At 45.4% G+C, this 14,363-nt stretch overlaps 1 protein-coding gene across 1 annotated transcript in view; it reads right to left on the bottom strand.

The window, feature by feature from the left end:
* The window catches only part of egfl6 (EGF-like-domain, multiple 6), a 72,001-nt gene that overhangs the window by 22,186 nt on the left and 35,452 nt on the right, over nt 1–14,363 (bottom strand). The window contains exon 11 of the mRNA XM_072259711.1: nt 12,628–12,897. Coding sequence (XP_072115812.1) covers nt 12,628–12,897 — 270 coding nt within the window. The remainder of the gene's footprint in view (nt 1–12,627; nt 12,898–14,363) is intronic.

Genomic DNA, 14,363 nt, shown 5'->3' with positions numbered 1-14,363 from the left:
TCTTTTAGAAACATGATTTTTCCAAAGATTCAGTTTCCTTTTAAATTGAATAATCTTGTCACTTGAAGTCAAAACGGTTTCTCCAGGGCCTTGCAAAGACTTGTTCAACTGGTTCATATGACGAAAAATATTTTTTAAGTAGGCTAGTTTCTGCAGCCCTTCTTCTTCTTCAAAGCACTCAGCAAAATCCGGCCTACTATTGTCTTGAAAGTACTCCTGCAATTCACTGTTCAGCTTAAACACCCTATTAAGAACTCTTCCTCTGCTAAGCCACCGGATTTCTGTATGTAGCAGGAGATTGGTGTGCTCTTTGTTCAGGTTTTCACACGGTTTTTTGAACATTCTTGAGTAACTCGTCTTAAAGCTACTAAATAACTTCCTGAATCTTTTTACTGACTGTAACTTTATTTTCAAAAGCTTTAATCGGTTTGTTTTGAGATTCCAATAGGCAATTAAAATAATTAGTACTTTTATGTGTCATATTTCTGTGATTTGTAGTTAAGTGTCTTTTCAATTTTGCTGGAACCATTGCTACATTTGTAAGTTGCTTGCCACAGACTAGACACAATGGAATAGGACAACTTGGATCACTAGTCCATGTAAAACCCATTGATAAGTAGCTTTCATTGTAAAGACGGACTTTTTTTGTACTCATTGTTGCACTAGTGCAACGAAATGACTCAGAAGGTTGTAATTCTTCATCATTAACCTTATCAGATTTGTCCGTAGGCCTAGAGTCCTCTTCCATCTCACACCTCCTCTTCAAACACTGCCATACTGGACTGTCTTTAGAATGAAATTTTCCCTCCAAGTTTCTACTACACCAGTAGTTCGTTGGCTCCCATAAGTCAGTCGGTGGTGTGTAAAGGGAAGTTGGGAGATGTAAATTGGGAGACAGAAGCTGACATCACAGCCCAAGTTGGACGTGTCCATTCAATGTTCAGAAAATGCACTTCATGCTCCTCAACAGCCTACCGTCCTCCCCTCCGTGCAATACAGTGCTCACGGACTATCAGCCTACCAAACTCCCTTCAGTGCAATATAGCGCTCACCAATTATCAATGGCCTCCCCTATCTTGCAATAAAACCTGAGAATGGACTCAACTAAAATAGACACAGAACACAAAGTTCAAAATACAATTTTTTTTATCACGATCTCTCACAGAACCCCTAGCGACCTCTCACAGAAATCCAGGTTCCACAGAACCCCAGTTGTGAAACCCTGTTTGACATTGGCCTGAGGTGGAATGTACATTGCTACCAAAATGATCACTGAAATCTTCTGCAGCAGGTAAAATGGACGGAACTTAATTGTGAGATACTTCCAGGTCTGGTGAGCAGAATTGGGACAACACTGATACATTTGTGTGCCAAGAGGAGTTGATCATGAGGCATACACTTCCACCTTTCCTTTTGAGAGACTTGAAAGTCCTAAACTGACGGTGTATAGTGAACCCGTCAATCTGAGTCACTGCATCCAGTATGGAAGGGGTTAACCAGGATTCTGTGAAATAAAGGACGCAAGCAGTCCTAACGTCCCTCTGATACAGCACCCTAACTCTGAGATTGTCAATTTTATTTACTAAAGACTGTGCATTTGCCAGCAAGACAGTTGGTATTGGGAGGCAAAATCTCCGTTTTCTGAAACGCGCCTGTACCTCTGACCGGCAGCCATGTTTCCTCTGAGGAGTTCGGCAAGAAGTACGGCGACAATTGGCATTGTTTCTGTCGGTTTTAAACAGCAATAGATTGTTCAATTGCATTAAAACATCTGTATTAACTGTACAGACCTTGGAAGCAGTTGTGATTCTCAGTTGTATCTTACAATTTATTGCAAATAAGTAGTAATAAAAGCTATAAATTGCAATAACTACATATAAAACAGTAAATAGTGAAAACGCTGAGGAAGTGTTCATGGGTTCATCGTCCATTCAGGAATCTGATGGCAGAGGGGAAGAAGCTGTTCCTGAAATGTTGAGTGTGTCTTTTCAGGTTCTTGAACCTCCTTCTTGATGGTAGCAATGAGAAGAAGGCATGTCCTGGGTGATGGGGGTCCAAAATGACGGATGCTGCCCTTTCGAAGAATCACCTTTTGAAGATGTCCTGGAGGCTGGGGAGGTGTGTGCCCATGATGGAGCAGGCTGGATTTACAACTTCCTGCAGCTTTTTCCCATCCTGTGCCATGGCCTCTCCTTATCAGACAGTGATGTAGTGATGCAGTGATGCAACCAGTTAGAATGCTCTGCACAGTACATATGTCAAAATTGTGAGTGCCTTTGGTGACATAATACCAATTCTTCTCAAATTCCTAATGAAATATAGCCACTGTCATGCCTTCTTTGTAATTGCATCAATATATTGGGCCCAGGATAATCCCCAGAGATGTTGACACTCAGGAACATGAAACTGCTCACCCTTTCCACTTCCAATCTCTCAATGAGGACTGGTGTGTGTTCCCTCAATTTCCCCTTCCTGAAGTCCACAACCAATTCCTTGGTCTTACTGACGTTGAGTGCAAGGTTGTGGCTGTGACACCGCTCAACCAGCTGATCTATCTTGTTCCTGTACGCCTCCTTGTCACCATTTGAAATTCTGCCAACACTAGTTGTGTAGTCAGCAACTTTATAGATAGTGTTTGAGCCATGGGTGTAGGGAGAGTAAAGCAGTGGGCTAAGCACACATTGTTGAGGTGTGCCAGTGCTGATTGTCAGCAAGGAGGAGATGTTATTTCCAATCCACTCAGACTGTGGTCTCCCAGCGAGGAAGTCAAGGATCCAGTTGCAGAGGGAGGTACTGAGGCCCAGGTTTTGGAGCTTTTTGATTAGAACTGAGGTTATGATGGTGTTGAACGCTGAGCTGTATTCAATAAATAACAGCCTGAAGTAAGTGTTGCAATTGTCCGGGTGATCCAAGGCTGAATGCAGAGCCTGTGAGATTGCATCTGCTGTAGATCTATTGTGTGAATAAGCAAATTGCAGCAGGTCCAGGTCCTTGCTTAGGCAAAAGTTGTTTATAGCCATAACCAACCACTCAAAGCACTTCATCACAGTAGATGTGAGTGCCACTGGGAGATAGTGTCATGGTCCGGTCCATGAAGTCTGCATTCCGGTTCATGGTCTGGTCTATGGATGCAGGACTCCGGGTCTTCCAGCTGTCCCTTGTTTGAATTAATCATAGGCACCTGATTCCCATCTTTGGGCTTGCAATATAAGTAGCCTTGGGATTGAGTGTGGGGGGCTGGTTTGTCTTGTCAGTCCCCCTTGGAGCAACCTGCTGATGGAAGGCTAGTGAAACCATTTGTGATCTCTAGGCCTGGTTGGAGGACCACTGCTTCATGGAGCCTTGTTGCCACTTGTGGGAGTAGTCTTTACGGTATGGATTCGGCTGTTTCCCGGGCCAGCTGAGTGGCTGCCAGCCACTCCAAGCTAGGTAGGGATCCAGCTATTTCTGTAGCCAGCTTAGGTTGCGGGCTGAACTGAGATTTGGAGCTACCCCGGAGCAGAGATGGAACTGTCTGTTGTTCTTTGGTGTTTGTCTCTTCTTGTCTTTGCCTCTGTGGGGTAAGTCAGGCCATCTTGCCGTTGCTCCGCGGGGGGGTCATATAGTGTCTTGTCCTCACCTCCATGGGGTAAGTCAGGCTGTCTTGTCGTTGCCCTGTGGGGGGACATGTCTTGTCTTGTCTTGTCCTCGCCTCTGTGGGGTAAGTCAGGCTGTCTTGTCGTTGCCCTGTGGGGGGACATGTCTTGTCTTGTCTTTGCCTCTGTTGGGTAAGTCTGGCTGTCCTGTCGTTACCCAACAGATGGACCTGTCCCACCTTGGCGTGGAGAAGTTGAGTCCCGGCTTGTCTTAGGATAAGTCCCGGCTCTGTGTCTATGTTCTGTCCTGTCTCATGTAAGGGTTGTGTTAAAGATGAGTCCTGGCTTGTCGAAGAATAAGTCCCAGCTCTATGTTGATCAGTTCCCAGACTGTCTCTCAGCTCCAGCCTCCGCATTATCAGCCTCCACATTTCAAGACAAAGATCCCACAGCCAAGCTCCAAGAACCCAAGCCTCGAAGATCCCACAGCCAAGCTCCAAGAACCTAAGCTTCAAGGATCCCAAGCCAAGCTCAAGACTCAAGTCCCCAAGCCTCGAGGATCCCAAGCCAAGCTCAAGACTCAAGTCCCCAAGCCTCGAGGATCCCAAGCCAAGCTCAAGACCCAAGACCCCAAGCCTCGAGGATCCCAAGCCAAGCTCAAGACCCCAAGCCTCGAGGATCCCAAGCCAAGCACAAGACACAAGACCCCAGCCTCAAGCCTGAAGAGCAAAGACCCCAGCCTGTCTCCAAGCTTAGGCCTCTAGACCCCAGCCATGTCCTGTCCTGAAGCCATGTCATGTCCTTGTCTGGTTCCGGGGTCTGAGCCCGAGGCAAGAGCCAGGTTCTGGGTCCTTGTCCAGTCTCAGGCTCGGAGTCCAAGCCTTGTCTCCTAGTCCATGGTTCCTAGTCTTGGTCCCACTTTCCATAGCCCAAGTCTGCGATCTTGTCCCTGCTCCTTGCCTGTATCCTGTCCCGTTCCTACTCCAGTCAAGTCCTGTTCCTTGTACTTCAGTGTCGGTGTCTTGCATTTGGGTCCGTTTCCAGCACCCCATTGTGAAAGAACAAACCAGCCAACCATGGACCCAGTGACACAGACACTGGAGATGAACTCTCGCCATCTAGGATTCCCTAGTGTCGAAACCTCCCGCCCGCCCAAGTTGTCCTTAGTCCTGGAGAGCCTCTTCAGTTGCCGGAGGCTCCCGTAGAAGGGGGTGGGGTGGGGTACTGTCATGGTCCGGTCTGTGAAGTCCGCATTCCGGTTCATGGTCCGGTCCGTGGACTCAGGACTCTGGGTCTTCCAGCTGTCCCTTGTTTGAATTAATCTTAGGCACCTGATTCCCATCTTTGGGCTTGCAATATAAGTAGCCTTGGGGTTGCGTGTGGGCTGCTGGTTTGTCTTGTCAGTCCCCCTTGGAGCAACCTGCCGATGAAACCATTTGTGATCTCTAGGCTTGGTCGGAGGACCACTGCTTCATGGAGCCTTGTTGCCACTTGTGGGAGTAGTCTTTATGGTATGGATTCGGTTGTTTCCTGGGCCAGCTGAGTGGTTGCCAGCCACTCCGAGCTAGGTAGGGATCCGGCTATTTCTGTAGCCAGCTTAGGTTGCGGGCTGAACTGAGATTTGGAGCTACCCCGGAGCAGAGATGGAACTGTGTTGTTCTTTGGTGTTTGTCTTGTCTTGTCCTCACCTCCGTGGGGTAAGTCAGGCCATCTTGAAGTTGCCCTGTGGGGGGACAACATGTCTTGTCTTTGCCTCTGTTGGGTAAGTCTGGCCATCCTGCCATTAAGTCCCAGCATCAACATAAGTCCTGGTTCTATGTTGATGTTCAGTTCCCAGTCTGTCTCTCAGCTCCAGCCTCCGAGTTATCAGCCTCCGCATTTCAAGATGAAGATACCGCAGCCAAGCTCCAAGAACCCAAGCCTCGACGATCCTGCAGCCAAGCTCCAAGAACCCAAGCCTCGACGATCCTGCAGCCAAGCTCCAAGAACCCAAGCCTCGAGGATCCCAAGCCAAGATCCAAAAACCCCAGCCTTGAGAATCCCAAGCCCAGCTCAAGACCCAAGAGCCCAAGCCTTGAGAATCCCAAGCCCAGCTCAAGACCCAAGAGCCCAAGCCTTGAGGATCCCAAGCCAAGCTCAAGACTCAAGAACCCAAGCCTCGAGGATCCCAAGCCATGCTCAAGGCTCAAGACTCCAAGCCTCGAGGATCCCAAGCCAAGCTCAAGACCCAAAAACCCAAGCCTCGAGGATCCCAAGCCAAGCTCAAGACCCAAGACCCCAAGCCTCGAGGATCCCAAGCCAAGCACAAGACCCCAGCCTCAAGCCTCAAGAGCAAAGACCCCAGCCTGTCTCCAAGCTCAGGCCTCTAGACCCCAGCCACGTCCTGTCCAGAAGCCATGTCATGTCCTTGCCTGGTTCCGGGGTCTGAGCCTGAGGCAAGACCCAGGTTCTGGGTCCTTGTCCAGTCTCGGGCTCGGAGTCCAAGCCACGTCTCCTAGTCCATGGTTCCTAGTCCTGGTCCAGCTTTCCATAGCCCAAGTCTGCGTTCTTGTCCCTGCTCCTTGCCTGTATCCTGTCATGTCCCTACTCTAGTCAAGTCCTATTCCTTGTACTTCAGTGTCGGTGTCTTGCATTTGGGTCTGTTTCCAGCACCCCATTGTGATAGATAGCTATTGAGGCAGCTGAGATTGCTCTTCTTGGGCAATGGTATGATTGTGATTCTTCTGAAGCAAGTGGGAACCTCCGAGTGCAGCAGTGAGAGATTGAAGACATCTTTGAACACTCTAGACAACTGGTTGAATGAGGTTTTCAGAGCCCTACCAGGTATCCCATCAAGACATGACAGCTTGTGAGGATTCACCCTTTTGAAAGGTGTTCTGAAGTCAGCCTCCAAGACAAAGATCACAAGCTCATCGGATGTTGCAGGATTCACATAGATGTAGTTTTATTCTCCCTTTCAAAGTGTGCATAAAAGGCATTGAGCACATCGAGTTTCTGCATATGTTACTTTTAAAGTCAAAAGCTATTTTCTTGGGTTTCTCTCAGGCTGTTGCATTACATCAAAAATCATATTATTAATCGACCCCAGGCTCTCTGCTGTAAACTTTTTATGTTATTGATGTTGGTGAGAGTCTACAGCACTGATTCACATAGAAGTTTGAACCCAAGAAGAAACCACAGGAGGGAGTTCTGAATGAGGTACATCTGCATGGATTTGGGAAGAACTGCTCAATGTATTCACTATCTAATGATCCAATGTTTGCCATTTCCCAACAAAGAGAGAAAGGTTTTCCTGTTTTCCAACCTCCATAAGCAAAGCACTGGGGGAATATGTTTGATCTGAACATTGTCACCTGGTTAGATTCATCCTTGTTGCTGGCCAACCCTGATTTAAAACAATCTTAGTCTGGTAGCTTAGTAGCAGTAAAACTTGTAGCTATCAAGTACTCTTCTTAAAATTTCCTCTGAGAACTAGGAACTACAATTATGTTGGTATTTGCATGAAATAAAAAGTTTATTAAAAGCTAATTATGTAGGGAATCAGGAACAACAATGGATGGCTGGGTATACTTATCTATGTAATGGATCCTTTGGGTTTGCAACAATGTCCATGAATACTTCCATTATTTTATTTATTGTTCATAATACTCTCTACTCTACTGCCTGTTACAGCACTGGCATTTAGGGCAGCAATGAAGGTTCTCCATCTGGTGTTCAGGGCTTCCTTCATCATGTCCGTATCTCAGTTTTCTCTGCTGTCCATAAGACCATAAGACATAGGAGCAAAATTAGGCTATTCAGCCCATCAAGTCTGCTCCATCATTACATCATGGCTGATCCCCGATCCCACTCAACCCCATAGTCTTGCCTTCTCTCCATATCCTTTGGTGCCCTGACCAATCAGAAACCATCAGCTTCTGCCTTAAATATACCTACGGACTTGGCATCCTCCGCAGTCTGTGGCAGAGCATTTCACAGACTTGCTACTCTCTGTCAAAAAATTCCTTCTTATCTCTGTTCTAAAGGGTTGACCCTCAATTTTGAGGCTGTGCTTCCTAGTTCTGGATACCCCCACCATAGGAAACATCCTCTCCATATCAACCCTATCTAGTCCTTTCAACATTCAGTAGGTTTCAATGAGATCCCCCCCCCACATTCTTCTAAATTCCAGTGAGTACAGGCCCAATGCTGACAAATGCCCCTCACATGTTAACCCCTTCATTCCTAGAATCATCCATGTGAACCACCTCTGGACTCTTTCCAATGACAACACATCCTTTCTGAGATATGTGGCCCAAAACTGTTGATAATACTCCAAGAGCAACCTGGCTAGTGTCTTATAAAGGATCAGCATTATCTCCTTGCTTCACTAAGGAGGACATAAATAATCTTCCAGAAATAGTAGGGGACAGAGGGTCCAGTGAAATGGAGGAACTGAGCGAAATACATGTTAGTAGGGAAGTGGTGTTAGGTAAATTGAAGGGATTGAAGGCAGATAAATCCCCAGGGCCAGATGGTCTGCATCCTAGAGTGCTTAAGGAAGTAGCCCAAGAAATAGTGGATGCATTAGTGATAATTTTTCAAAACTCGTTAGATTCTGGACTAGTTCCTGAGGATTGGAGGGTGGCTAATGTAACTCCACTTTTTAAAAAAGGAGGGAGAGAGAAACCGGGGAATTATAGACCGGTTATCCTAACGTCGGTGGTAGGGAAACTGCTGGAGTCAGGTATCAAGGATGTGATAACAGCACATTTGGAAAGCGGTGAAATGATCGGACAAAGTCAGCATGGATTTGTGAAAGGAAAATCATGTCTGACAAATCTCATAGAATTTTTTGAGGATGTAACTAGTAGAGTGGATAGGGGAGAACCAGTGGATGTGGTATATTTGGATTTTCAAAAGGCTTTTGACAAGGTCCCACACAGGAGATTAGTGTGCAAACTTAAAGTACACGGTATTGGGGGTAAGGTATTGGTGTGGGTGGAGAATTGGTTAGCAGACCGGAAGCAAAGAGTGGGAATAAACGGGACCTTTTCAGAATGGCAGGCGGTGACTAGTGGGGTACCGCAAGGCTCAGTGCTGGGACCCCAGTTTACAATATATATTAATGACTTGGATGAGGGAATTAAATGCAGCATCTCCAAGTTTGCGGATGACACGAAGCTGGGTGGCAGTGTTAGCTGTGAGGAGGATGCTAAGAGGATGCAGAGTGACTTGGATAGGTTGGGTGAGTAGGCAAATTCATGGCAGATGCAATTTAATGTGGATAAATGTGAAGTTATCCACTTTGGTGGCAAAAATAGGAAAACAGATTATTATCTGAATGGTGGCCGATTAGGAAAAGGGGAGGTGCAACGAGACCTGGGTGTCATTATACACCAGTCATTGAAAGTGGGCATGCAGGTACAGCAGGCGGTGAAAAAGGCGAATGGTATGCTGGCATTTATAGCGAGAGGATTTGAGTACAGGAGCAGGGAGGTACTACTGCAGTTGTACAAGGCCTTGGTGAGACCACACCTGGAGTATTGTGTGCAGTTTTGGTCCCCTAATCTGAGGAAAGACATCCTTGCCATAGAGGGAGTACAAAGAAGGTTCACCAGATTGATTCCTGGGATGGCAGGACTTTCATATGAAGAAAGACTGGATGAACTGGGCTTGTACTCGTTGGAATTTAGAAGATTGAGGGGGGATCTGATTGAAACGTATAAGATCCTAAAGAGATTGGACAGGCTAGATGCAGGAAGATTGTTCCCGATGTTGGGGAAGTCCAGAACGAGGGGCCACAGTTTGAGGATAGAGGGGAAGCCTTTTAGGACCGAGATTAGGAAAAACTTCTTCACACAGAGAGTGGTGAATCTGTGGAATTCTCTGCCACAGGAAACAGTTGAGGCCAGTTCATTGGCTATATTTAAGAGGGAGTTAGATATGGCCCTTGTGGCTACGGGGGTCAGGGGGTATGGAGGGAAGGCTGGGGCGGCGTTCTGAGTTGGATGATCAGCCATGATCATAATAAATGGCGGTGCAGGCTCGGAGGGCCGAATGGCCTACTCCTGCACCTATTTTCTATGTTTCTATGTTTCTATATTCTATTCTCCTTGAAATATTGCATTTGCTTTCTTTACCATAGACTCAACCTGTAAATTAACCTTCTTGGAGTCTTGCACGAGGACTCCCAATTCTCTCTGCACCACTGATGTTTGAAACTTTTCCCCTTTTATATAACAGTCTGCAGTATTGTTCATTTTATCAAAAGGCATTATCATACATTTCCCAGCACTGTATTCCATCTGCCACTTTTTTGCCCATTCTTCCAATTTGTCTAAGTTCTGCTGTAATCACATTGCTTCCTCAGCACTACGTACCCCTCCACCTATCTTTGTATCATCTGCAAACTTTGCAACGAAGCCATCAATTCCAGTATCCAAATCTGACAAACAATGTGAAAGTAGTGGCCCCAATACTGACTCCTGAGGAATACCACTAGTCACTGGCAGCCAACCAGAAATGGACCCTTTTGTTCCCACTCACTGCTTCCTGGCTATCAGCCAATCCTCTATCCATGCTGGTATCTTTCCTGTAAGGCCATAGGATTCTATCTTGTTAAGCCGCCTCATGTGTGGCACCTTATCAAATGCCTTCTGAAAATACAAATAAATGACATCCACTGCCTCTCCTTTGTCCACCTGCTTGTTACCTCCTTGAAGAACTCTAACAGATTTGTCAGGCAAGATTTCCCTTCACAGAAACCATGCTGACTTTGAATTATTTGATCATCAGTCTCCAAGTACCAAGAAACATCATCCTTAATAATGGACTCCAACACTTTCCCAACCACTGAGGTTAGGCTAACTGGCCTGTGATTTCTGTTCTTTTGCCTTCCTCCCTTAAAGAATGGAGTGACACTTGCAACGTTCCTGTCCTCTAGAAACATGACAGAATCAAATGGTTATTAAATGATCATGACCAATGCATCCATTATCTCTTCAGCAACTCTCTCAGGACTCTGGGATGTAGTCCATCTGGTCCAGGTGAATTAAAACCTTTGAGTTTACCTAGCACTTTTTTCCCCTTTGTAAAAACAATGGCACTCTCTCCTGCTCCCTGACACTCACAGACCTCTGGCACACTGCTAGTGTCTTCCATACTGAAGACAGATGCAAAGCACCTATTAAGTTCATCTGCCGTTTCTTTGTCCCTCATTACTACCTCACCAGCATCATTTTCCAGTGGTCCAATATCAACTCTCACCTCCCTTTTACTCTTTATATAACTGAAAAAAATTTTGGTATCCTGCTTTATATTATTGGTTAATCTTCCCTCAAATTTCATCTTTTCCCTTCTTATTGCTTTCTCAGTTGCTTTTTCTTGGATTTTAAAAGCTTCCCAATCATCCAACTTTCCACTCACTTTTGCTACCTTATAGACCTTTCCTTGGCTTTTATGCAATCCTTAACTGTCCTTGTCAGCCACTGTTGCTTACTCCCGCCATTTAAGAACAACTTCTTCTGTGGGACATAGCTATCCTACACCTTGTGAACTGTTCCCAAAAACTTCAATCTCAGCTCTGCCATCATTCTCACCAGTATGCTCCTCCAATCCACCTGGGCAAGCTCCTCTCTCATGCCTCTGTATTTCCCTTTACTCCATTGAGATACTGATACATGTGACTTATGCTTCTCCCTCTCAAGTTGCAGTATGAATTCAATCATATTATGATCACTGCCTCACAAGGTTCCTTTACGTTAAGCTTCCTAATAAGATCTGGAGTATTACACAACACCCAATCTAAGATCTCCTTTCCTCGAGTACTCCAATCAATGAAACCCGTCGAAAAACTTGTTGCCTTTTCAAGCTCTTGGTCAGACCTTCCCAGGAACGCTCCTGTTGCATCTACACAGTACTCCAATCAGTGGCTTTGTGGAAAAACTTGTTGCTTTCTCAAGCTCCTGCACGGGAATGCTCCTGTTGTGTCTGTACAGTGCTGTCAGTCATGTAGGTTCCAGGTGGAGACTCAGGAATACTGTCACACTCAGATGTAGAAGCAGTCTTCATTGCTGCTTTTGTAACAGTTCTGTTTTACTAGTCAGGTCGTTAGCCCTGAGTTGAATCCCCGAATCTGGAGGACCAATGGACCAGTCTTAGTTTGACCTCTACCCTTTGACCTGCTTGACGTGGGTGACCCAACCAAAATCCAAAGCATAAAGCCCTGATTCCAGCCAACATAGCTCTCTGGGTCATTGAGGCATGCAGACCTCTGAATCCTATGACAAGGTTATGGTCCTCTTGGAGGGCTCATAATACTGTTTAGGTCTTTCTACTGTGTTACCTTGCCCATTTATTATTCCATATTTCTGCTATTCCCTTATGAGTTAGGAGGAGACCCACCACTCTATTCTGGTTCTCAGTGCTATCCTTTCCATCTCATCCTCTGTCTCATTTCCCTGTAACTTATTTTCTCATGAATGCCGACCAACACACCCCAGATTCGCCCACCAGCTATGGAAACCAGGGGTAGTGTACTGCACTCAATTCACCTAACAACCAGTATCCCTGGGATGTGAGAGGAAACTTGGGTGCACCAGAGACATCTACAAGGTTAGACGGGGAACATGCAAACCTACACAGACAGCACAAGACATCAGGATAGAACCTAAGTCACTAGAGCGGCAGTATCTGCAGTGCCACTGCAGATTAACTACTTAAATTTTCCCTATGGTTAAAGTTAATTAACATAAGTTTCCATTTGCTAATATGTAGTAGAATCATTATGGTAAAAACCTGCTTGGTTACTGCAGAGTGAAATGCCAAGATGGGTAAAACTCTTTTTTCAAATGCTGTCTCAGAAGAGCTTTAATATTCCATTATACCTGGTATTCCCATCGTTGTAAAACATAAAAGTCAAAGGTTCATCTATTATCAAAGCATGTATCATATTCAACTCTGATATTCATCTTCTCCAGGTAGCCACAAAACAAACTTCATCAGCACTTGTTTTACATTTACCTTTTCACTTCGCATACCTTAGATGCCACGTGAAAGAAACTTCACTTACCAAACACGTCCCCTCTGGGAGTTAGCTCCTCTGAGTCGATGTAATTCTCAACCTTATCTTCATTGCCATTATAGCCCTCATCAAGCTCTTTCTCATCGTAGCTCCCAATGTAAACACCATCCTCATAGTCAAAAGGTTGGAGACGATCCAGAGATGGAGGAGTAGATGCAGGCTGACGGATGGCGTTCTTTATCACTTCACTCTTCCTTCCATTAATCCTGCTTCCTCCCAGAATCACAGGTGTTTCTTTGTAAGGGATTTCAGGAACAGCTGACATAGAGAAAGAGAGAGAGAGCAATATGCCATATTATCTACATTTGGTGCAAATCACCCTTGCATGTTGATGGAAATACAAAAAAACTGTGAATGTTGGAAATAAAAATAGATCCTGCAAGGGAAGTTGGTCAAAAAGGTTCAGCTGCTTGACATTCAAGATGAGGTAATAAACTGGATTAGACATTGGCTCCGCCGAAGAAACCAGAGAGTGGTTGCCTCTTGGACTGGTCCTCCAAGAGGAGCATAGCCTTGACATAGGGTTTGGAGGCTTGCATGCCTCAATGACCTGGAGAACTATGTTGACTAGAGTCAGAGCCTTTTGCTTTGGCTATTGGTTGGGACATCCATGCCAAACAGGTCAAAGGGTAGAAGTCAGGCTAAGAACGTTCCACCAATCCTCCAGGTTCGGGGGTTCAGCTCAGGGCCAACAACCCTGACTGGTCAAAACAAAATTGTTACGGAAACAGCAACGAAGAATCCTCCTTTATCTGTGTGTGATAGTGTGGACAGACAGAGATGGAGGACCTTCACTGTTGCCCTAAAAGCCAATGATGTAACAGGCAGTGAGTAAGTAAGTCTCGGATTGCAGCCTGTGACTAGTGGACTGCAGCAAGGGCTGGTGCTGGGTCCTTTGTTGTCTGTCATCTATATCAACAATCTAGATGATAATGTGGTAAACTGGATTAACAAATTTGAGGATGACACCAAGATTGGGGGTGCAGTGGACAGCGGGAATGCTATCAAACCTTCAGTGGGATCTGAACCAGCTGGAAAAATGAGCTGAAAAATGGCAGATGGAATTTAATGCAGACAGGTGGGAGGTGTTGCACTTTGGGAGGACAAATCAGGATAGGATTTACATGGAGAGTAGTAGGGTACTGAGGAATGCGATAGGACAGGGATCTGGGAATACAGATCCATAGTTCCTTGAAAATAGCGTCACAGGTACATAGATAAGGTTGTAAAGCAAGGTTTTGACCCATTGGCCTTTATAAATCAAAGTACTGCGTACAGAAGCTAGGATGTTATGTTGAAGTTGTATAAAATGTTAGTGACTTTTAATTTGGAGTATTGTGTGTATTTCTGGTCACCCGTCTACAGGAAGGATATCATAAGATTTTAAGAGTGTAGAGAAAATTTACAATGATGTTACCTGGACTTGAGGAACTGAGTTATAAGGTAAGGTTGAATAGGTTTATAATTATTCCTTGGACTGTAGGTGAATGAAGAGAGATTTGATAGAGGTATACAAAATTATGGGATAGAGTAAATGTAAGCAGGCTTTTTCCACTGAGGTTGGGTGAGACTATAACTAGATGTCATGGATGCAGGTTGAAAGGCGAAATATTTCAGAGGAACATGAGGGGGAACTTCTTCATTCAGAGTGTGTTGAGAGTGTTTCAATGTTTAAGAGAAATTTGGATAGATACATGGATGGAAGAGGTATGGAGGACTATGGT

This window comes from Mobula birostris, chromosome 6 (assembly GCF_030028105.1).
Source record: "Mobula birostris isolate sMobBir1 chromosome 6, sMobBir1.hap1, whole genome shotgun sequence".
Lineage (NCBI taxonomy): Eukaryota > Metazoa > Chordata > Chondrichthyes > Myliobatiformes > Myliobatidae > Mobula > Mobula birostris.
This window is presented reverse-complemented; position numbering and strand designations above follow the sequence as displayed.